At 44.7% G+C, this 25,639-nt stretch overlaps 1 protein-coding gene across 1 annotated transcript; it reads right to left on the reverse strand.

Annotated features, from left to right (window-relative positions):
* Positions 1–1,181: 1,181 nt before the first annotated feature.
* Positions 1,182–16,725, reverse strand: LOC128352362 (stromelysin-1-like). Its single transcript, XM_053312901.1, has 11 exons — positions 16,702–16,725; positions 12,896–13,003; positions 12,281–12,522; positions 11,336–11,484; positions 10,643–10,762; positions 9,738–9,905; positions 6,594–6,744; positions 5,153–5,286; positions 4,505–4,664; positions 3,111–3,214; positions 1,182–1,307 (listed from the first exon to the last, which is right to left on the reverse strand). Exons 2-11 carry the CDS (start codon positions 12,998–13,000, stop codon positions 1,207–1,209), a joined length of 1,434 nt encoding a protein of 477 aa, XP_053168876.1. The 5' UTR covers positions 13,001–13,003; positions 16,702–16,725; the 3' UTR covers positions 1,182–1,206.
* Positions 16,726–25,639: the final 8,914 nt, after the last annotated feature.

Below are 25,639 nucleotides of genomic sequence, written 5' to 3' on the forward strand. Positions count from 1 at the left end.
TGAGTTTAAAGCCCTTTTATCCAGGTATAAAATTATACCCGGTTTAAAACCTTTAGCCTGGGTTTCAAACCTGGGCTACCCGGCTGACGAATCCCAGTGCTTCTCACGACCAGCTCTACCCGTGTAGGGCTGCGCTACCTCAGGCAGAGCTGGCCGTGGGAACAACCTCACTGTATTCCTTCGAAATGTATAAAGTAGCATTTAAATTGTTCTCCTGCAATAACTTATATTAAATATATATTATTCCACTATTTCAAGACCAACACACCATATATAGAAACATAAATAACGATTGCTCCGAAATGCAAAAATTAGGATTAGAAGAGATTTTCTGTAATAATTTATATAAGGATATATCCCAAGTTTACACTTTTATTAATGACCAACTATAGGTGTTCTTTTAGCCTAAAGAACACAAGAAGGCTATGCACTGAAGCAGCCCTATCCAGGTTAGGGAAGCCCTACTCGTATAAAGTGCCAGGATCGAACCTGTTCCCAGTGCTGCCTTCCCCGCAAGCCCAGGTTTTGTATCTGGGCTTATACCTGCAAGTGCACCCTTTACCCCAGATACAGGGCATACACAGAGATGGGCAGCTAGAGCACTCAGTCCATGGGGGTATCCCCCAATGCACTGCACTCATTGTGCAGTGCATTGTGGGATATCCGGCCTCCAGAGATCTGTGCTGCTTGGAGCAGCGTGGATCGTCTAGGAGCACAAGCTGTGCCCCAGCAGCATTTATTTATTTATTTATTTATTCATTCATTCATTCATTCAATTTCTATACCACCATTCCAAAAATGGCTCAGAGTGGTTTACTCAGAGAAATAATAAATACATAAGATGGATCCCTGTCCCCAAAGGGCTCACAATCTAAAAAGAAACATAAGATAGACACCAGCAACAGTCACTGGAAGTAATGTGCCGGGGGTGGAGAGGGCCATTTACTCTCCCCCTGCTAAATAAAGAGAATCACCCTGTTAAAAGGTGCCTCTTTGCCAAGTTAGCAGGGGTTGATCGACAGGGGAAAAGGTAATTTGGACCCTGCCTTCTCCCTTGCCCACCTGCCTGCCCAACCATGCGATTGTGTGAATAACCTCAGGGTGGACCAAGAAACACCAAGAAGAACCAAATAGCCAGAGCTGGATGCGTGGAGAAGTTGGGATCCTGCTGTTCTTCGCTACTCCCTTCTACTTCCTTCCATGCCATTAGCAACCAAACCAGCTATTGCTCTTCTTAGCACCCAGAAATTTTTTGTTCTTGCTGTCAAATTCATATTGCCTTGAGGCTCTGAATAGATAAAAATGTCCTAAAATATAAACGGGAAGGGTAAAAACTGATTTTAATCATCATTTTTTAATTATTTGTTTATTTTATTTAAAATATTTATACCTCACCCCTCCCACACTACTGCTCAGGGTGGCTCACAACAAGAAAATAGATACAATGTATAAGCAAATGAATAAACTTAACCCAATTAAGTAAGCAAGTTAAAAGTCCAGGCTAAAACCACAGTCAGAATTAAGTTTCAAATGAAAAAGTTATTTAAAAAACTAAAAATTAAGAATTATAAAAACTAAAAACTAAAGAACCGGATATAACCAAAGATGGAATATTGAAAACCCTCTTTAAAAAAATGTTTTAAAGGTGTTTAAAAAACAAACAAACACTGAGGGAGGGAGCATGGCAAAGCTCTTCAGTGAGGGCCACAGATCAAAACATGGGGAACTCACACATCTAAACTCGCATGAAGTTTTCCTTTTTCTCTCCCACTTGCTTTTCATTTTTAACCTAACTTTGACATCACAGGAGCACATTATATGACCCTTTCTCCTACTAAAATTATTTATTTTTGCTTATAACTTCCAATCTTTGTGCCCTTCTGCAACTTGTATTCAGAGGCATATTGGTTCTGAACGATGAACAGGCTGTAGGCATCAAAACCTCTGATCATTAATAGACTTGTCCTCCATGAATATGTCCAATCCCCCTTTAAAGGCTTGGGTTCAGGCTATTAAGAGAGTGTCTCCTTTGTTAGAAACCCTGCTGCATGTTACGATCTTCTGGAGAGGTCTGGTTACGGTTGCCACCGGCTCATTTGGTGGTGACCCAGGACCAGGCTTTCTCTGTGGCTGCCCTTATTTCTTATTTGGAAATAAGAGCATCTTATTTTGGCTCCCTGCTGAAAAAAGAGCTTCTCCTTCTCTGTTTATTTTCAGGAGGACCCTCAAGACTCAGCTCTTCTCACAGGCTTTTAATTCGAATTAATTTCAATAATTTAATGATTTGTTTTTATAACTGTTTTATGCTATTGTTTTTATTGTGTCATGTATTTTAATCTGTGACTTTTAAATATTTTTAATTTTGTACATGGCCTAAGGAGTACATATCAGGTGGTACATAAATGTGATGAATAAGGAAAGTAAGCCATACAGTCTACTGGCCAGCACCATATTTATGTGCTGTGTGAAGTAATACTTCATTTTGTCTCTGCTAAATCTCTGCCAGTTTGGCTGTGCACAAAACTAATTTTCCAATTTGTTTTGAATTTGAATCGAATTCCAAAAGTTTGTTTTGAAATTGAATCAAATTCAAATCTGGTCCAAAAATTCAATTTGAATTTGACTCAAATTTCAATCCTGCTTTGGCACCTTTAAAAAACTAATTATGGGTCCTGAATGGTTTTTTAACCATTCAAAATTTTGATTCGAATGCGGATTGAATTGCCCTTTCAAAGGGTGATTCAATTTGAATTTAAATCACCCAGATTTGAGTCAAACCAATTTGAAATTGAATCAATTTGCACATCCCTAGAGTGCATAAAGGGTACAGGTTAGTCCATCTACCACACCGACTTACTATTATTAATTGCACTTTAATTCTGTCCTTGCACCAAGAAGCTCATGGAAGTGTAGATGCCTTTGTTCCTAGATTTTATTCCCTCATGCCATGCTTGAATTATTTTTCCCTGTAATGGTGCCTCACTGATTTGGATATTGTTGTATCTGGATGTTCACAAATACATCATCTAGTTAGCAACTACAGCTATGCAGCCATAAGGACAAGATATGCTTTAATATGTGAATAACCAGGTAGATCATCATCTGCTTACCATTTTGCTCAAAAGCAGCATCCACCTTGGAACCAATCGCATGGAAGTCAGTTGCTATCTTCCTTGGATAGCCCTTGTCCATGGAATTCTTGCTTTCATCATATCTAAAGAAAGAAATGGGTCAAAAACAAACACAACTGAGAGATTATATTTTTCCTTATAACTGCCACTCTTTGTGCCACCTGAAATAGCTGCATTTAATTTCCTCATATGTGTATCTGTACATGGAAAGGGGAGGGCTATGCCTAGAAAACCATAAACATGGACACATAAAGTGAATTTGTGAATCTAAGCCCAAGTATCTTAACCTTTCCTATTGTAATTTATTGGAAAAGGAAGCATTCCATGTTCAACAAAGGACAACTTAATCAAGGTGATCCCCTCTGCTCTGGTTAACAATATTGCTATCATTTACAAGAACAGCTGGTACATGCTAACCGCTGCACAAAAACTGAGCAGATATCATTGCCTTCAGGCTCACAACCTGAAAAACATGAAAGAAAAAGAGAAGGAGGTTGAAGGGAAAGGCCCATTGAAAGTATTGGTCACTAGCATCACATCTTGGAAATGGGAGCCAATGAAAATGATAGCTCTCACTTCAAAACCCAATATATGTCCCAACCTGATCCTTAAGATCTTCTTTGGAGGCCCTCCTCCAGGTGCTCTTGCCAAACATAGGAAGCTGCTATATACTGAGTCAGACCATTGATCTATCTTGCTCAATATTGTCTTCACAGACTGGCTTCTCCAGGGTTGCAGGCAGGAATCTCTCTCAGCCCTATCTTGGAGATGCCACGGAGCGAACTTGGAACCTTCTGCTCTTCCCAGCTTGGAGCCTTCTGCTCTTCAAGGTGAGGTGGGTGACTACAAAGGAGAGGGGGTCCTTTTCAGTGGTTGCACCCTGTTTATGGAATAGCCTCCCCAGTAAGGTTTGCCTGGCTTCATCACTTTGCTCTTTTATACACCAAGTAGAGACTTTTTGTTCACCCAGACCTTTTAAATTCTGATTTTCAGATTTGATCTGATTTTAACTAATTTTAAAATGAGTTTTGAAGCTGCTTTGATTCATATTTTGTATTTTCTTTTCACCTTTTTGTCTGTTATAATTTAATGTATTATGTGTTTTTATTTTAATCCTCTGTTTTGAACCCAGATAACAATTTGTTATGGGACGGCTAACAAATAAAATTGTTCATTTTAATTACTTCTACTTAGTAGTACTAATTAGTACTACTACTACTACATGTAATTGATTTTGAGAAGTGTAGTGAACCAGCAAGGACTTTTCCCCTAGAAAACCAATTCTTTATTTCAGTTGCAAACATGAAATATTAAATACCCATACAAATTAATTTTCAGAATTGTTTGCCAGACATTTGACAATCATTTCTTACTTCCAGTATTTGCCATCTGAAAAGAAGTAGGTTTTATTCCTTTTTCCATCATAAACAGCTGCATCCACTTTCTTAACCATTTTTGGAAATCCCAAGCTGCTGATAGTCTTTGGAAAACCTGGCTCTGTAGCTGTTCCTTTGAAAGCCCAGAAGTTGCGTCCTTCCAAAAAAAAAAAAAAAAAAATTAAGATAGAAAATACTCAAAGGGTAGCTACTTTTCAGCAAAGGAGCAGCCCCTACTTTTGTTTCCTAAATGAGGAGTTCATTTGTCTTCTAGGAGTTTGTTATTGTTGTTGTTTGGAAATGTTGCCACCTTTCTCACCTTTTCTTCCCCAAATACAGGAAGCCTCTGGGAATGGCATTGAGCCCCTGGCTATCCTAGTTAATCACGATTCCACACAAAATACTTATAAGCAGTCCTTGCATTCCTTTTTCATGAGTGATTTCCCATAATGTATGTGGGGAATCGATGAACACTTAATAATAATCTGGCCCAGTTGTGGCAGTGCTTTCCTGAATTTGAATGGATAGGCTTTGTCTGGGGATATTTCCAAATTCCTTCATCCTTCTCTCCTTTCAGCCTGCTGTGCTTCAGAATGTACAATTAATTCAGATTAAGAAGAGAGTTGTGATGCTCTGAACACTTACCTTTAAAGAGAAATAATGTATCTTTAGCTGTCGCTTCGTAAGCAGCATCTAAGCCACTGCTTAAAGCTGGCCAGAAAGCAGAAATAGCAACCTTTTCAATGTCTTCTTTCTGAGGATATTTTCTCCAGAATAAACTATGGGGGAAAGAATACTTATCTTAAGCCATATCAAAATTCCTGCAAGGACATTTTTATATATTTAAGCTTTAGCTTAAGCTGATGCTGCAAACCCAAACTTTGGGCCAGTTTACAAAATCTCAGGACACAGGAAACACCAAATACATCCAATTCTAATGTTCTCACCAGTCAAAAATTCCATGTCATGTGGATTTAACTAGCTGTACCTTAAGTGGCGCAGCGGGGAAATGCTTGACTAGCAAGCAGTAGGTTGCTGGTTCAAATCCCTGCTGGTAAGATATTGAGCAGCAGTGATATAAGAAAATGCTGAAAGGCATCGTTGCATACTGCATGGGAGGAGGCAATGGTAAACCTCTCCTGTATTCTGCCAAAGAAAGCCACAGGGCTCTGTGGGCGCCAGGAGTTGAAATTGACTTGACGGCACACTTTTACCTTACAGGTGGCCGGCTTGTTTATCAAATGGGGAACAAATGCCCGGCTTGTTTATCAAATGGGGAACAAATGCCCTGAAACCTGATGGTCACTTCTGTGGATATTACATATGAAGGTCATTCACACGACTGCTGCTCATGGGACTGGGGAGGGTGGAAGGGAAGGTAGGGTTGGTCCTATCTTCCCCACACACAAGCCTGGTTCTCCTTCAGCTGTGCAGTTTGTGCGCCCACACAATCCATCTGCAGCAAGTGCAGCAGCCATCTGGAGGCGGGGGAATGGAGCCCAACCCACAGAAATCTGACAATGCACTGCACAAGGAGCAAGATGCATTTGGGGGATTCAACCCGCTGCTGGGCACTCTAGCCACCTGGCTCTATGAACACTCAGATTGCAGGCAGCCTGGGCATTCATACAACTCAGGAGTGGAGTAGAAGGACACACTCCCACCTTTCTACCTCATTATAAGCCTGGGTTAAAAACCTGGGCTACCCTGGTGAGGAGTGATGCAATTGCAGCCCAATGCGGGTAATGTGTGCAAGCCCAGTTAGGGCTGAATGACCTCATGATATCTGCATGTGAATGACCTCATGATATCCTCCAGGCAAATATATGTGACCTTCTTTTAGGAAAAAAAAGCTGTTACAGAGGCTATACCGTAAAGCAGAGGACTTACCATGAGGTGGGGAAGGAGTGCCTGAACCCATTCACCCCTGCTGTTTCCCACACCTCAAAATTGCCATCACAAGCTGCTTTTCATGAGAGTACCCAGATCTTTTCCCTGCAGGTGGGAATGATTCTGTGATGGGCATGATTTGGGGTAAGAAAAATGACCAGTGGAGAATGGGTGAAATAGCTAGGGACTAATTTACCTGTCTTTAAAGAACAAGGTTTCCCTTCTGAAACTGGAAACAGCATCAAAAGCCAGATGTGGGGAACACAAGTCTGTTGACGGTGCTTTTGATGCAATCATTGGTGGTGGTTCAGATACTTGTGATTGGCCAAACACATTTTTAGGGGCTCCTTGAAAAAGAAGAAAAAAGAAGAACAGAACAGTCCGGATTTTGAAGAGGCAATTTGCAGTGCAATTTGAAGAGGCTACATTCTAAGATGTCTGTACACAATATTAAACTCAATGAGCAGCATTCTGTCTAGTTAATCATAACCAAGCACCACTGAAATACAGGTGAAACTCGGAAAATTAGAATATCATGCAAAAGTCCATTAATTTCAGTAATGCAAATTAAAAGGTAAAACTGATATATGAGACAGACGCATTACATGCAAAGCGGGATAAGTCAAGCCTTAATTTGTTATAATTGTGATGATCATGGCGTACAGCTCATGAAAACCTCAAATCCGCAATCCCAGAAAATTAGAATATTACATGGAACCAAGAAGACAAGGATTGTAGAATAGAACAATATCGGACCTCCGAAAAGTATACAGTGTACTGTGCTTGATTGGCCAGCAAACTCGCCTGACCTGACCCCATAGAGAATCTATGGGGCATTGCCAAGAGAAGGATGAGAGACATGAGACCAAACAATGCAGAAGAGCTGAAGGCCGCTAATGAAGCATCCTGGTCTTCCATAACACCTCATCAGTGCCACAGGCTGATAGCATCCATGCCACGCTTCATTGAGGCAGTAATTGCTGCAAAAGGGGCCCAAACCAAGTACTGAATACATATGCATGCTTATACTTTTCAGAGGTCCGATATTGTTCTATTCCACAATCCTTGTCTTCTTGGTTCCATGTAATATTCTAATTTTCTGGGATTGTGGATTTGGGGTTTTCATGAGCTGTACGCCATGATCATCACAATTATAACAAATTAAGGCTTGACTTATCTCGCTTTGCATGTAATGCGTCTGTCTCATATATCAGTTTCACCTTTTAATTTGCATTACTGAAATTAATGGACTTTTGCACGATATTCTAATTTTCCGAGTTTCACCTGTAAGTGAGACAAGTTAGTCATGACTAAGCTGATGACCAGCAGCATGGATGGGTTTAAAAGTCTCTTAGACAAATTCATGGAGGACAGGTCTATCAATGGCTAATAGTCTGGTGGCTATAGGCCACCTCCAGCCTAAGAGGCAAGGTGCCTCTAAATACCAGTTACAGGGGAGCAATAGCAATATAGAGGGCATGCCCTCACCTCTTACCTGTGGGCCACCTCTTATCTGGTGGGCCACTGCCGGAAACAGGATGCTGGACTGGATGGGCCTTGGGCCAGAACCAGCAGAGCTGTTCTCTAATTTCCATTAACTTAAGTGAGATGTAATCATGGCAAGCTTACTCTTTGTTTCTGACATTAGGTGTTCCTTACATCTTATGCAGTTAATGAAAACATCAGCTGACATGCAGGCTAACAGTGTGAGCATGCAGTGGCAGTATATATGCTTTTTAAAAATGCAGGCACTCATGTACAGGGGGCTGTAATTTTTGCTAATCTCCCCTTGCCCCGGAAGCACTGCCTCTGGAAAAGATGCAGAGGAGGGCAACCAAAATGATCAGGAGCCTAGAGAACCTTCCGTTATGAGGGAAGGCTACAACACCTGGGGCTTTTTAGTTTAGAAAAAAGACGACTGCGGGGAGACATGATAGAGGCCTATAAAAACATGCATGGTGTGGAGAAAGTGGATAGAGAGAAATTCTTCTCCCTCTCACATAACATTAGAACCAGGGGTCATCCCATGAAATTGATTGCCAGGAAATTTAGGACTAACAAATGGAGGTGCTTTTTCACACAATGCATAATCAACTTGTGGAATTCTCTCCCACAAGATGTGATGACAGCCAGCAACCTGGATGGCTTTAAAAGGGGTTTGTATAATTTCATGGAGGAGAGGTCTATCAACGGCTACTAGTCGGAGGGCTATCAGCCACCTCCAGCCTCAAATGCATGATGCCTCTGAGTACCAGTTGCAGGGGAGTAACAGCAGGAGGGAGGGCATGCCCTCAACTCCTGTCTGTAGAATTCCAGTGGCATCTGGTGGGCCACTGTGTGAAACAGAATGCTGGAGTAGATGGGCCTTCGGCCTGGTCCAGAAGGGCTGTTCTTATGTTCACTCTGTGCATCTTACAAATATGTCCCTGAAGGCTGTCTGATGTTTGTGGAATTCCCAGAGTGCTTCTTCACGAAGGAGAGATAGGGAGGGAAAATCACATACACCTTCTCCCTAATAGGTAGGGAGAGAGGCAAACTCACAGCCCATTTATTCAGAAGTCAGACCCTTATTTCTCAGAAGTGAGTTAATTGGGACCTATTCTCAAGTTGGCATGGGATTGCAGTCTTAGTTCTTCTCTATACAACTGATTGGAATTTCTCGTTAAAACTTTATAGCCTCCTTTTCTGAACAGAATGATGAAATACCAGTAGGGCCAGTGCAATTCCGGCTGATTAAGACGTCTGTAATTTGCTGACACCTAAACGTCCACGATCAGACCTTAACACCTGTGCTACATATTATGACATTGAACTGTCAATGTCATTAGTGCCACCCACCAAGCATAACTTTAGCCCAGCACACCTGGTTGGCTAATCCTTTATGGCTCATATTGTTCTACAAGTTCACTCAAGAGGGCCTGCTAACAATACTATCCATGCGATAGATCAGAATTGCTATGTCAAGTGAAAGAGTATGACTGCAGCTGACCCATTACTGTTGGAACCCCCGCCTCATAAATTAATTCCCACTTGCATTTAATAGGATATTTTTCATGGTATGGAGCCTCTTATATGTAGTACAGGAAAGAAGAGGTTCTCCCCTCATATCCTTTGGAGGTTGGCATTATACAAGAGGTTCTGTTTCAGACCTTTCCCCAGGGCTGATTCATTTTTATAGGGCTGGATTCTCAGACTGCAACATTAACTGATGATTTCTATGTGTGTGAATGAGCCATTGGATGTCTAACACTGCATTTGAGAACCATCATCTCAAGTCTCTGGCAATGCAAACTTTTTACATGGAATGCATCCATACAATCAGCTATGAATCTTTGTTTACCATAAAGACTCTGGATACCCTTAATGTCATCTTCACCAAGCCTGAAGTTTTTGACGTTCTGAGTTAAGTTGGTTGGGTGTGGAAACATCAGAGCCCTTTGATCACTGGAATGGCCGAGACCCAGTGAGTGGCCAAACTCATGGGCAGCAACAAGAAAAAGGTTAGTTCCTAAAAGGAAACAGGAAGCATTTGTGAACTGAAAATTCAGAATGAATTGAAAATATAGATTTTGAATATTTCCCCATAAATTTGCTACCTTAACCACACCTTCAGACATAGGAAAGGTTAGAAATTGCTGTGTGTTGTTTTTCTAATCAATAAAAAATAGGGGTTGTAAAGTGGAGAGGGGCCTGAACATCACTGATCTTGTTTGATCAATGACTGCAGATCTTGCATTGACTTTAACAGAAACTAGCTGACCTGGCGCAGAGCATCTGTGCCCCAGTCCTCACGTGGTGGCCAGCCATTTGCCAGGCCACCACTTCTCCCCCACCCGGCGGCCAGCCGTTTGCCAGGCCATTGCTTCTCCTCCCGTGCCCTGCCAACAGATGGCCGTTCACTGAGCCACTGCTTCTCCTCCCTTGGTGGCTGGCCATCCCTGTCTCTAATCATCAGCTTGCTCTCGAACTCTCATGAGAGCTGCCACACACGGGATTAGCGATGGGCATGTCTAGTAGAATTAAGTATATAGATGCTGTGATTCTGAAGTGGAGCACAGAGGTGAATGTCAGGATTTTTTCTTCATAAGTCATATATTCATGGAAAATCCTGTGTTAATCTTACACACAGGGGCCTGAATGGTTCTTGTGTCTCTATATTTTGCTGTAAATGTAGATAAGGACCTTCTACTAGACTTTACAAACAAATGCATGATGGGGTGCATGATTAAAAAGAAATGAAAATACCTGCCAAATCCTTTGTCCAGTTTTCATCTTCATCAAAATGGACATCTCCGCCATAAGCAGGTGAAAAGGCATGAGCCAGCTCTTTACCAGGTCCATCAAAACCAAAAAAGTCACCATGGTCTGAAAAAGTCAAATTATTATTATTATTCTCTCTCTCTCTCTCTCTCTCTCTCTCTCTCTCTCTCTTAGGCGTACCCATCACTAATCCCATGTGTGACAGTTCTCGCGAGAGTTCATGAGTGAGCTGCTGGGAGAGGAAAAGGAGAGCGGCGGCAGAGAAGATAAGGTGCAGGCTAATGAGCAGGCCGAGGAAAGTGGCGGGCGGGGATGGGAGAGGATAATGGTGGCCAGGGTGGGGAAAAGGAATGCGGAGGCCAACAGGCGGGGAGAGGAGAGTGGCAGCTGGGGCAGGCAGAAGGCAAGTGGCGGCTGAGGCGAGAAAAAGGAAAGCGTCGGGGGAGAGGAAAGTGGCAGCCGGCGGGAGAGGAAACCGGTGGCTGGGGGTGGGCGGGCAAGAGGAAAGCGGTAGAGGAAGAAGAAAGTGGAGAAGAGAACTAGAGGTGCAGATGGTCTGCACCTGGCCCAGTTAGATATTGTTGTTATTGTTATCATCATCATCATCACCACCACCACCATCATCATTATCCAGGATCTCAGGCATATCAATCAATACTTATTTTTTTGGTGACTCACCTCCACTAACAAAAGAGATCAATATATCTGCAGAGTTTCCATACACCCTTGTGAAAGTCAAGGGGGTCACATCACTCCACACTTTCCAAGCTCTCTCGATTGCCTGATCTACATCAGTGTGTTCCATGTCCGGTGTGTAGTTCTGAATGCTGCACAATACACAGTAATATCAAAGCTATGTTAGAAGTAAAAAGCACGATTGCTTTTTAAATATTTTTCTACAACTATTTGGCAAAGAACCTCCATACATTTGCCATGAAATCCCTACATGCTGAACTTTTAGCTGGATTCAGGAGGGACCAGGCCCAGGTTTGCTGAGCCTTGTGTGTGCATCCTAAAATGCACACATCATAACTATGCAGCTCTGTATTACAGAGGAAGGCTAGGAAGGGTGGACAAGTCAATTTTCAGGGAAGCTTGGCCACCATTCTTGATCTCACCAAGGAACTCAAGAGCCTAAGAACACACACTGGAAACAGGTGGTATATACGGTCCAGCCTTGTATTGGGGTTTTCAAACTTGGGACTGAACAGGTTGGGGGGGTGATGGAAGCTGTACTCTAACAACATCTGTCAGAACTAGACCAGCTTAACTTCAGCAAGTTGGCTAGTATATCCTATGCTCTTAGACCATGGGTAAAGTAAAGTGTGCTGTTTAATTGGTGTTGACTTCTGGCGACCACAGAGCCCTTTGGTTGTCTTTGGTAGAATACAGGAGGGGTTTACCATTGCCATCTCCTGTGCGGTATGAGATGATGCCTTTCAGCATCTTCCTATATTGCTGTTGCCTGATATAGGTGTTTCCCATAGACTTTGCTTAATATATAATATATTTTTGTTCAATATATTTGTTTAATATATTTCTTCCTTCCTGTCAGATGAGTGTTGCAGTAATAACAATCTCCCAGTGGCATCTTCATTTCAGGAAAGTGTATTGAAATCTTACCTATACGTCAGGTCTTTCTTTGCCCATTTCGGAGACATCGGAAAGGTGTCGTATTCACCTATATCAGGAACCCCACACCTGGGCTTCTTCATTACATCCAATGTGTTTGAATCTAGTTTGCCTGTCACGTTTAGCCCAAAGAATCCTTGCATCTGTCCAATTTTGTCATCAGCAATAATACTACGTTTGCTTCTAAAGACAGATGATTTGTCTGATACCGGATAGTAGCTTTCTATGTATTTCTAATTGAAAGAACAGATACATATCATTGCTTATATTTATATTTTTACGTGCAGTTTTCATCTTTTTACATGCAGTTTCATGTACCATCTTCTGTTTTTATTTTCAATACAAGACCAAGAGGGAGGTCATTCATCTATTGCACCCATTTTACAGATTCAGGAAGTGAAGCTAGCAACTTTCCCAAAGCCAACCAGCAGACCTATTTTGGAGCAGAGACTTGAAGCAAAATCTCCCTAGCTAAATTTACACAGACACACTGGATATCAGTATATACGATGGGTTTGGCGACCAGCTATCCATCCCTAATCAATCTGCTGGTTGGATTCTATTTCTGTTTATCATAATTCACATGCTTCAGCTTTGGTCCATTACCTTAGCAAGCTGCTTGTCCTCTTCTGAGACTTCATTTTCTGGGAGTATGGGCAGAGCAGATGCAAGTGCTCCAAAGAGCACAATCATAAGTAGCAAGCTCTTCATTTTCTTTGCTCACACTTCTGAGACTTCGTCTTAGTTCTAGAATTCCTCAGCCTCTGTCAGAGGATCTGTCTCTGCACTTCAAGTGATCCTCTCTATATAGTCCATGTTTCTTAAAAAAAAAAAAAAAATCAACAAAAGCATGATGCATAATTTGACAACATCCTCTAACTTGCTTTACAGAGAAAATGCTTTTAGAAGGGTGACATGCAGCCTGCCAAGTTCAAAAGTCCTAATTTGGCAATTGTTCATAAAGTGACCGAAATCCACCAACTGGGATTTTCCCCCACCAAAGTCATTAAAATTGTTCCCTTCAAAAACATATACGGACGACCCTGTCCCCCGCCAACCTATGCGTGAAGCTCTTCCAACCTCCAGAAATAATGTCTTTTTAGTAGGAATTTGGCCATTCGAAATCAGGTTTATATGACTAGCTTTTATTAACTGATAGACCAAACTTCTCAAATGAAAATGACCATAAATGTTTATAAACATATAAACATATTATGTTTATAAATCATCATCATAAAGTTAACAATATATGAATTATACATTACAATAAAAAATACAACTTTAAAATTAATATCTACACTTTTGTCAAAGCAAATATTGTGGCTCTTTCTGTTAGGGTAACTTGTATAAACCCAGTCAATGTTGGTAATTATTAAGGTGGGGTGTTGTTGTTTTTTAAAATAAAACCCATTCAACATTTTCATGTAACAGCATTAGAAAAATTCTCAGTTGCATTGAAGGAGCCTTTAATCACACATGAAATATTTTAATTTGGTTTCTTTTTCCACCCCCAAACTTCTGTCCTGACCCGTCCCTCTACATTTTATGATTACAGACTTTCAGTTTTTTCTTTCTCAAACATCTGCTGCAATCCGCTGTGAGTTTCAGGTAATTAGCTGGCTGGCCATTCTTTTAAAATTGATCACTGTCATTGACTCTGGTCAGTCCTGAATGACTCCCATCTTGGAGAAGCATGAAACTAGGAAATGTATGAGACTCCCATCCTTCCCGCCTCCTAGCAAAGAATCATGGGAAGGCATCGTATTGCCTGATCCCACTTACCCCATCACTTCCTTGCAAAGTCAGTGAGGCCTTGCAAAGTCATTGTGAGAATTAGCCCCCCACACGACTACTGGCTCTGTCATGGAGCCACTAGGGGCTGCAGGGATCGAGGGCCAATTGACCCCCGGAAGTCCCAGGATGCCCTGCGCAAGTGCATGGGGTGTCCTGGGGAGAACCCTGAATCCGGGAGGCTTGTTTTAACCTCCCGGTGGGGGTCTCTTCACAAGTCGCCGTGGCATGGAGCCATGCCATGGTGACACAATCGGGGAAATGGGGTTAGCAGAGTGCTCACTCCACTTACCCCATTTAAAGGGAGGGCTTCTTTGGCCGGCTAGCTACCAGAGAACCACCAGGCTTCGCCTGTGATGCCGGTGGTTTTTACAATGGGGGAAAACTGGGCTGGGCTCCTTTAGCCTGTTTTCCCCCATCCTGAGAATAGCCTCATTGAAGCTATTCCCACGATCACCATAAAGCGGGCCAAGGAGCCTAGCCCTCTTTCTAGCGATCGTAGGAACCACTGGGCCCATGGGCTAGCCCAGTGGTTCCAAGGCAGTTACCCAGCCCAATTCTGCCTCCCCTTAAACAACGGAATCAAGAATTTAGAGAATGAGTGCCATTTCCTGAAGATGAAAAGGAGAAGTAGATTTGGGTGTCATCAGCATACTGATGACACCCAGCACTAAATCTCCTGATGACCTCACTCAGCGGTTTCATGTAGATATTAAAAAGCATTGGTGTTCAGAATGGAGACTTGAGGGACTCCATATAACAGCTCTTGTTTTAAGGAGCAACTGTCACCAAGCTCCATCATCTGGAATCTACCCGAGAGATAGGAGCGGAACCACTGCAAAGCTGTGCCCCCATCCCCAACTCCCCCAGGCAATCCAGAAAGATACCATGGTTGATGGTACTGAATGCCACTGAGAGATCCAAAAGAACCAGCAGAGTCACACTCCCTCTGTCGATTCCCTGTTAAAGGTCATCCATCAGGCCGACCAAGGCTGTCTCAACCCCATAGCCATCAATAAAGCCAGTTTAAAATGGGTCTAGATAATCAGTTTCCTCCAAAACCACCTGGAACTGGTTGGCCACCACCCTCTCAATCACCTTGCCCAACCAAAGGAGACTGGCCTATAACTATCCATCGTTACAGGGTCCACAGAAGGCTTTCTTAAGAAGCGGTCTAACCATTGCCTCCTTCAAACAAGGAGGCACCCTATCTTCCCTCAGCGATGCATTTATGAAACTAACCAGGCCACGTCCAACAATCTCCCTGCTAGACAGAAGCAGCCAAGTCGGGCAAGGATCCAAAGAACAAGTGGTAGACCGCACCGCTCCAAGCAGCTTGTCCACATCCTCAGGAGTCACAGATTGAATATAATACTGCAAGAGGGATTGCTGGACACCTCCTTCATAGACCCTGCAAAAGTAGTGGAGTCCAAGTCAGTCCGAATACAGGAGATTTTGTCTGCAAAGATCCATTAAAAGTGTCACAGCAGAATATTCCCAGGGACTGGTTTAAATCAGAAGGACCCCAAATCAAACTCCTTACAACCCAGGATAGCTCTGCTGAACACGAACCTGCAGATGAAATGCGTGCAGACTGAAATCTTATTTTTTTTGCTGCACACACTGCTACCACATAAGCCTTCAAATGGGTCCTATGCTGTGTCCTGTCAGATCTGAGCCAAGTTCTTCTCCACTTGCATTCAGCTCCCACAACTCCTCAGTATACCAAGGGGCCATTTTAGAAGCAGGTCGAAAGGGATGCTTAGAAGCAATCATGTCCACTGCCCTGGTGAGTTCCCTACTCCAGGTTCCCACCAGGGCATTGACAGAATCACTGGCCACTCCAACTTCGAAACCCTCCAAGGCTTTTTGGAATCCTACTGAGTCTAGCAGCCTTTTTGAATGGACTATCCTATTAGGTCCTACACCCCTGCAATGGTGGATTGTGGCTGTGAAACCAACCATAACCAGGTAGTTGTCCGTCCACGACAATGGGGAAACCACTGGATCCCCCACCCATGGAACACCCCCTTCCCGATCCAAACAAAAGACTAAATCAAGTGTGTGGCGAGCAGCATGAGTTGGTTCAGAAACTAATTGGGATAGGCCAATAGTTGTCATGGCCACTATGAACTCCTGAGCTGCACCAGACAAGCCAGCCCCAAAGTGGATATTGAAGTCCCCCAGCACCAAATGTCTAGGAGACTCCAACACCAACTCCGCAACCAACTCAGTTAGGGAGTCAGTTGGGCAGCAGGGTGGATGGTACACCAACAGAATCCCCAGTCAACTATCTGTCTCACAGGGGCCCTGGTAAGGGAGATGGTATTCTTATGGACCACTACCCTTCCCACTTTCTCTAGCCTGCTGCACAACAGAATAGCCTGGTGGGAGAAGCTGAGCCCACACTGGACCACTTGCCTCCCGCCAACCACTAGGTCTCAGTTATACAAGCAGGTCAGCTTCTTCATCCATAATCAAATCATGGACAAGTTCGGTCTTATTCTGAACTGACCTGGCATTGCAGAGGAGCAAGGCCAGAATCTGTGGATAATTGGAGCTGCTCCTCAAGGCCTGAGAGTTGACAAGACAGTTGGAAGTGAAAACTGTTATTAAATTACTGATTTCCCTTCCCCTGTAACGGCCAGCTGCTCTGCTCTGCCAGAGCCAATTCTTCTATTCCCCACCGCTACAGTAATAGCCGCCACGGAGTTCTTCCATCCTTTCATGTTTACTCAGAGATTTCACCTCAATTTGCTTTGTTATTCAACATAATTTGTTAACATAATTTATTAATATTCAACTGTCATGGAGTTCCACAGATCAGTTGCCAAAATAATTGGTAACTAGCTGACCCCGCACAGAGCATCTGTGCGCTCTTTGGGGCCGGTGGTTACCTCTCCCCGCCCTTCTGCCCCAGTCTCCACTTCTAGGCCCAGCCACCTCTCCTCTCCACAGCCACTCCCCCACCCACTTTCTCCCCCCGCCCTGGGCCTTGCCTCCACAGCTGGGCTGAGCCCACCACTGCCTCTGGCCTCTGCAGCCAGGCCTGCCACCGCCTCAGCAACCAGTCCTCCTGGGTGCGCCTCAGCCAATCAGGCGCGTCCGCCGCCCAGCCAATCAGCTGGGCGCTGGAACACACATTCCAAGGCACACCTAGGAGAATTATATATATACAGGGCGACCCTGCACAGAGCATCTGTTCACTCTTTGGGGCCGACTACTTCTCTCTCTCTCCACTCCCTGTCTCCGGCGGGGCCGAGTGCGGCGGCCGCCGCCAGCGGGCCAAGTGTGGCCACTGCCGCCAGCTGCCGCCTCGCCTCCGCGGCCGGGCCGGACCCACCAGCCGCCGCCTCGCCTCCGCAGCCAGGCCAGGCCAGGCCCACCGCCGCCGTCTGCCCAGCCAGTCAATTCTCCTGGGTGCGCCTTACCCAATCAGGCACCAACGCAGCCCATCCAATCAGCTGGGCTGCTGGGACGCACGTTCGAAAGGCACACCCAGGAGAATTAGATAGATAGATAGATAGATAGATGCCTATGCAGTCTTTTCTGCTGTTAATATATCCTTACTCAGGTTTGAAAAAAGTTCCTTTTATATACTTGGGAGGAATCAAAGACTTGATCTACCTGTCTGCAATTTTTTCAACTACTTTTGGCTTAGATGTGAGGATCTGGTTTCAACATGGAAAACTTACTTGGACTGAAACTGCCTTTTGGATCCAGTGTAGGTTACTTGAGGACTATAGCTGAATGTAGTGAGAATGCAGATCTTGCAAAGATCTCGAGTACAGTATTGTGTAAGGTACTGATGGCATATTCACTTTTGTGTGATGCTCTGGATAAATCAGCAATTGGAAGCATAAAAAAGCATCAGGAATCCTGAATTTCTGGCTGGACATTTACTATACAAGTGGGACTTTGGAGAAGCACTGTGCCTTGTTGAGATGCATGAGGCAGAGATTTGTATACCAAGTAATTGGTATCTGTTGAATTTCTGCCTGGCAGCATCTCTTCCTAGCCAAGTCTTGAATTGAGAGATCAAGGCAAAGTGTGGGTGCATGGAGCCTAATTTCTACGACCAATAAAATACAAGACAATACAAACTTGGTACAGTTTACAGCTTACAGAAGTTAAAATTGGAACCTTAACTTGCAATTTATGTGCTTTTTGAACACAAATGAAAACTGAAGGCATCTTAATGCTCATCTTAAACTAAAGCTTTTACTGAATAAAGTCTTAGAGTAGAATAGCAACCTTAGGGAAAACCAGAAATGTCTGGCTATCAGCACATTACTTATTTTCAGCTAATTCTAAACATTCATTTCGACACACACACACACACACACACACACACACACACACACACACACTTGCACTAAAGTAAAATAAAGTGTGCTGTCAAGTCGATTCAGACTCCTGGTGCCCACAGAGCCCTGTGGTTTTCTTTGGTAGAATACAGGAAGGGTTTACCATTTCCTCCTCCTGCACAGTATAACTTCCTATATCACTGTTGCCCAATATAGTACCAGTGGGGATTCGAACTGGCAACCTTCTGCTTGTTAGTCATAAGAACATAAGAACAGCCCTGCTGGATCAGGCCCAAGGCCCATCTAGTCCAGCATCCTGTTTCGCACAGTGCCCCACCAGATGCCGCCGGAAGCCACAGGCATGAGTTGAGGGCACGCCCTCTCTGCTGCTGTTACTCCCCTGCAACTGGTACTCAGGGGCATCCTGCCTTGGAGGCTGGAGGTGGCCCACAGCCTTGCGACGGGTAGTCATTGATAGACCTCTCCTCCATGAAGTTATCCAAACCCCTCTTAAAGCCATCCAGGTTGTTGGCTGTCACCACATCCTGTGGCAGAGAGTTCCACAAGTGGATCACGCGTTGTGTGAAAAAGTACTTCTGTTTGTTGGTCCTAGACCTCCTGGCAATCAATTTCATTGAGTGACCCCTGGTTTTAGTGTTGTGTGTGAGAGAAAAGAACTTCTCTCTTTCCACTTTCTCCACCCCATGCATGATTTTATAGACTTCTATCATGTCTCCCCGCAGTCGTCTTTTTTCTAAACTAAAAAGCCCCAGGTGTTGTAGTCTTGCCTCATAAGAATGGTGCTCTAGGCCCCTGATCATCTTGGTTGCCCTCTTCTGTACCTTTTCCAGTTCTACAATGTCCTTTTTAAGATGTGGTGACCAGAATTGTACGCAGTACTCCAAGTGTGGTTGCACCATTGTTTTGTATAAGGGCATTACAATGTTAGCCGTTTTATTTTCAATCCCCTTCCTAATGATCCCTAGCATGGAATTGGCCTTTTTCACAGCTGCCACACATTGAGTCGACACTTTCAACGAGCTGTCCACCACGACCCCAAGATCCCTCTCCTGGTCAGTCACCGACAGCTCAGATCCCATCAGCAAATACTTGAAGTTGGGGTTTTTCTTCCCAATGTGCAATGTGCAAGTCAAGCATTTGCAAAATGGAAACTATATATAAATACATTATCTCATAGTTTATAGAAATTCCAATTGTAGCATTTTGGAACATTCTACCAATGTCAGCAAACTGACTCAGACTCTGATGTGACAGTACTGGAGGTTGAAAATTCAGTCTGCTTCCTTTTCCTGGAAAGGATGAGCATTTTCTGAGTGGCTATGATGTGTGCAGAACTGAAAAATAGAGCTTTGACACTCCTTCACAACCCTGTGGAGTTGTTGTTGTTGTGGTGGTGGTGGTGGTGATGATCATTTATACCCCACCCCTTCAGTGGACTACTGCTTGGGGCACCTTGCAACATTAATAAAATAGATACAACTAGCCGACCGCACAGAGCTTCTGTGCGCTCTTCAGGAACGACAGTTACCTCTCCCCCCCACTTCTGCCCCAGTCTCTGGCCGCCTCCGTGGCTGGGCCCTGGCTTCTGGGCCGAGTGCCGTCTCCGTGGCCGGGCCAAGTGCCTCCTCTGCAGCTGGCCCGCTGCCCGGCCGAGTGCCTCCTTCGTGGCCTGGCCCATTGCTGCTTGCCTCCGCAGCCAGGGCGCCGCCTCCTCTGGCCTCCTGGGTGTGCCTCGGCCAATCAGGCACCTCTGCCTCCCAGCCAATCAGTTGGGCACTGGGATGCACATTCCAAGGCACACCCAGGAGAATTAATATAACAGATAATAGGAGAGGGTATTAATAAGGTTAAAAATTGGAATATGCATGAATCATTTTGGCACCTCTAATATGAGGCGCCAAAATGATTCAAGTTCCCCTGGATGAAACACTTCTCTGCCACTGTGGCACGGTCACTTCCAAACAGCCATGCCATCTCTGCAGATAAGCCATGGCTTCCTGCATGGGAACAGGAAGTTTCTTGTTCCCAGCATCCCGCAGGCATCGTTGTCACATAAAGGGCATGTTTGTGTGTGCGGTCAATTGGGAATAAGTTGTAGCTCAGTGGTAGAGCATTTGCTTTACATATAGAAGGTCCCTGGTTAATTCTTTGGCATCTTCATATAGGGCTGGTAAAGACCCCTGGCGAACTGTTGCCATTTAATGCAAACAACACTGACCCTATCTGGTCTGACTGCTTTCTGTGCTCATCAGGCTCAAAGTGGTCTGAAGTATCTCTGCTTAAAATGGACCAGCCCTTTCATCATTATCCTTGCTTTATGAGGACAAACAAGTCAAGAGCATTCCCCAAAAGGATTATTTTTTAAGACTGGAATTGTTTGAAATTAGGGTGATGGTTTCTAATAGGAACAAAAACGTACAGACTAGGACGTGTGGGACTCAAGAAGAACTGAGAGAAACAAACTCACCCCCATGACTTTGAGTTGTTGCCTCATGAGTGCATAGAAGGACGAAATAAAGGAAATATTCAAAAACAAGAAGGAACTGTAGTAGTGGGAACTATTGAGACCTTATATGACTTTACTGTGGGTGTGGATGATGTTGAGTGATGGGTGGAAAACTGAATCATTTTCTGTAGGTCCTATTTTAAATGATACTTTAGACTGAACAGAAGATGCCATTCATACAGCCATTATTCAGCTTTTTTTCTGATGATTTGCAGTTATTTACTTCATGTTATATCCGTCCTTAAAAAGTAGCACTTTGGTGCAGTGCTCAAAACGGCTTAACTTTAAGCACTTCCTGCCGCCATAAAGCCACCATCTGGGAAATGTCCTAGGAGCAGAGGCGTAACTATAGGGGGGGCAGGGGGGGCACGTGCCCTGGGCACCATTCTGGTCACATGGGGGGGCGCCGCCATGACCAATTTTTTTAAAAAATTTTTTAAATTTTTGTTAATACAAATGTTTCCTGCTCAGTGCAGCAGCGCTGCAGCAGTCAAGCGAGCGCGTCAGTGCCCCCTTCCCCACGAGCGGTCCCTTCTGCACTGCCTGCGCGCCTCCCCATTGCTTTGCTGGCACCTGGCGGCCAGTCAGTGGCCTGGCTTGGCGGCGGCGGCGGGCACTTGTGAGGAAAAACCTAAGTATAATGTAGTATGTTGGGGGGGCGATGGGAGGGCGCAGTGGGGGGGCGCCATTTCAGTGCTTGCCCCGGGCGCCATTTTCCCTAGTTACGCCTCTGCCTAGGAGTCAAGCTCAGATCGTTTTGCAGCTGGGTGCTTGCTTTCTCTCCCTCACTTTTCCTCCCTTGCACCCGAGTGAACAAGGTGGGAATGCTTAATCATCACAAATGCAGACATTGTTGAATTAGCCAGCAATGGTCTGAATGAGAATAAGGCAGCTACCTATGCAGAGTGATTAGCCAGAGCCTAGTTAGCAATTTTCTCAGTGTAAGAGCTATTTGACAGTGGAACAGTCTGCCTCAGGGGATGGAGCTGCTCTGGGAAGAGCATCTAGGTTCCAAGTTCCCTCCCTGGCATCTCCAAGATAGGGCTGAGAGAGGTTCCTGCCTGCAACCTTGGAGAAGCCGCTGCCAGTCTGTGAAGACAATACTGAGCTAGATAGATTAATGGTCTGACTCAGTATATGGCAGCTTCCTATGTTCCTATGAACTAAGAGCTTACAGTGCTGCACTCCAAAGTGTGGATCAATAGGTTACACTGCTCGCTTGACCCAACTAACAATTGGGCTACCCTCCAACCTCACCACCTGGTCATGTGGGTGAATGGTCTGCTGGATTGGGTGAGCAGGTCAGCGGGCTGCTCAGCATCCTCTGGAAGCCAGTTCAACCATAGAGCTGGGATGAAGGAGTGTCCCAGCAGTCAGCATTCCCTCAATGCACCGTGCAAGCAGCACAGTGCATTGTGGGATTCCTGGAGGCTGGGCTTCACACCCCTCCCCCAGTTCCAGATCAGTGCACCACTTGCCACAGTGGCAATCAAGTGGTGGATGAGCAGCTCAGCGAAACACAGAAGGAGCCATGATTGTGGGAGTAAAGGCAAGAAAAATCCTGCCCTCCCCCTGCCCAACCGAGCCCCAGCCCAACCAGTTGAATGAATGACCTTTACATAAACATAAGGCTTCCAAATGGCTGCCTCTTTCCCCATGCCTCAATGATTGCCTCAGGGTTTGGACTGCCTATGCACAGGGATGGAGCAGATATAATAGTGCTTCAGAATCTTGTCATTACCTGGTATTATGGTCCCCACAACTGGGGGACAGTTCAGAGGCTGAAATACAGTGGGGAGATCTTTTGTAAAAGGGTTACAAGTAAATGACACATGTTAAACCCTTTTTGAACATTGGAATGTGCTATATATTAGGCTGCTGCTGCTGCTGCTGTTATTGGCTGACACTCCAAACAGCAGAATGGAGGTATTAGGGACCCACCATGGCTGCTGTGTACAATAAAGTTGGCCATTATTATTAGCCATTATTCAAGTATGAGGTGAGTCTCATGATCAGCGAGACTTGCCTCTAGGGGGTTTGCGGGGAGAGCAGGCTTAGCCCACTCTCCCCGCAGAAGATAACTGGAGCAGCCCTGAGCGGCTGGATCGGCTGCCCACATTACTGCCAGCTCCGTCACAGAGCCAGTGGGGGCTGTGGGGATTGGGGGCCGTGTGGCCCCCGGAAGTTCCAGGATGCCCTGAGCAAGTGCACAGGGCATCCTGGAGAGACCTCTGAGCCCGGGAGACTGCTTGCAGCCTCTTGGCTGGGAGTCTCCTTGTGTGTTGCTGTGGCAACACAGGACCAAAAAACCCGGGTTAGCGGAGCACTCACTCCGCTAACCTGGGCTACGGGGAGGGGGGAATTAGCGGGGTTTGCTGCCGGGAGCTGCATGGCTCCCATTGCACCACACGACCTCCAAAAAGTTGGCTAGGCTTCCTTAGACCACTTTTCGGCGGTCGTGATAATCGCCTCTATGTCTGTAAATGGCTTGGAGGTAAATAGTACCCCAAGGAGACAACAAATGTACTGTTTCAATTGGTATTGGGGTAGCAAGTACCCCAAAGTACTGAAACGCCTGAGCATTGCATTACATATAATACCAACTGTGCAATAAAAAATCAAAACCTTATCAACTATCCAACTGTTTATGGGGACTGTGGTTTATTTCTCTCGCGCTTCTCTGAGTCAATTTAACCCCTGTGTTTGGGCAAGGGTTAAAATAAGCCACAATTGTGTGTTTTGTCTACACTTGGGGAATGGTGTGGTTTGTTAAGCATGAATATTACTCTACAGTTTAATCTTGATTTGTTTTAACAAAGCACAATTAAAATAAACCACAGTTCCCAAAGCTGGGATGTAACATAAAAATGTGGTTTATTTTAACCTAAAAGCAAAAGTGTTGTGTAGGAAAGAAGGAGAGGTGAGTGTGTGAGCCCAGCATCCCTCTGGAGAATCTATGCCCTCTCTCAGTCACACAGAATATACACAATATTTGATTAATTTATGGTATGTTTTCTTATGTTCCTGGGCAGAATGGAAAACACAAGAAAATAAACTAAAACAAAGAGTACAAAACAAGACTAAGTTGCTTTGGGGTTTTGGTTCTAGCCCCCCCCCCCGCCACCTCATTCTTGATTAGGGTATTTTTGTTTTGTGTCTTTATGTTCCTAGACAGCAGACTTTATGCTGAGGGCACATACAACCACAGCCCCAGACAAGTAAAATACCCTTTCGAATATTATCCCATTAACTTTTAGAATGAAATGAACACTGCACATGTTTATTCCAACATAGGCCATTAAAAGCCAACCCAATTACATAATGTCCAGGTTTAGACTCCCCAAGAAAGGAATCCCATAAAGGTGGGCCCACCATTCCACATCATGGCAACCGATGTGAGGCAAGTGGGAAGATCCGTTCTTTTCAGCAGTTTTCCTGTTTTGATCTCACTCTGCTTCAGGGGTATAGCTGAGGGAGAGGGGGCCTGTGTTCACTCCTATCTCTGGCGACCCCTCAGAGTGAGGGAGATAATGAAGAAGATAGGGAGGGGTGGAGCTGGAGGGCCTTCAGGAGCTTGGGGGCCCAGGTTCTTTGAACCCATCTGCTCAATTATAGTTACACCCCTGCTCTACTTCCTGTTTGATCACAGAAGCAGATGTGGTCTTCATAGATATGTGGTACCTGGTCAACATGTGCAGCAGAATATGGCGGTAGAGCCCTGAGATTACAAAATAGTCTTTACCACTCCAGCCTGCCAGTGGGAGAATGCCATTTTTGAAAGCTCTCCGGTGTGTGAGAAAAAAACACACTGAATTAAATAAAAGCTCCGAGCACATCAGGAAGTAAAATTCTAGCCCAGTCCTCTTTCTCCTGTGCTAGTTTTATATTTGCAGGGAGGCTTGTTTGTTTTTAATGTACTGGAGCATTTTAAAAATGCAATTCCCTCACTAGCAGTCTGAAGTGGTAAATCCATTTGATTCTCTCCAGACTCTACCTGGAGGTTTTACAGACAGGGCTTTCCCCCGAATCCACTCCTGATTGGAGTGTGCCAGTCTACATATTCACAGGATTTAACCAGACCTCCCTGTGGGCTATCGGGGACCAGGAAAGATAGGGCTTTGTTTTTCTCCGAAGGGAGGCTGCGAAAAATCCTCTATTTCTGGCAGCTTTTGGAAAAAACTCTGGGGCTTCTGCTTTCTCCGAAGGTGTTGATGGAGGTGCTGATAGCTATGCAAATGGTCCATCTAATCCCTTGAACTTCCTGCAAAGCAGATTCGCTCTTCAGATCCCCCAAGGCATAGAGCCATGTATGAAAAACCTACTGGTCAAAGGCAACAGCAAGAGAGAAGAGAGGAATTGAGTTAGTCATAATGACCTAGGAGGCTGATGGTATTGCCACACAGAACATGCCAGGTGTGTGCCAGTAGAGCACCAACACAGACTGATCAATTTTGGGGGAAATCCTCACAAGTTGAAGTCTGGGTGCCTAGTCATGGAATTTCCAGCACTCCTTCATCTATCTTATTTCCTAGTCATGTGTCAAAGAGATGCTGTATTTGTTTTGATTTAGCAGGCAGTCATCAACCACAGACTTAAGCTGAAATGTTTTCCAGCTGTGATGTTGAGCAGAGATGATTTCTTTAGTTGGAGCTAAGGGTGGAACATCAGCTTACATGGCAGGGTATGATTTCCTTATGTGGCAAAGACGAGGGCGGGGCTCACTTG

The sequence above is a fragment of the Hemicordylus capensis genome, chromosome 3 (assembly GCF_027244095.1).
Source record: "Hemicordylus capensis ecotype Gifberg chromosome 3, rHemCap1.1.pri, whole genome shotgun sequence".
NCBI classification, from domain to species: Eukaryota; Metazoa; Chordata; class Lepidosauria; order Squamata; family Cordylidae; genus Hemicordylus; species Hemicordylus capensis.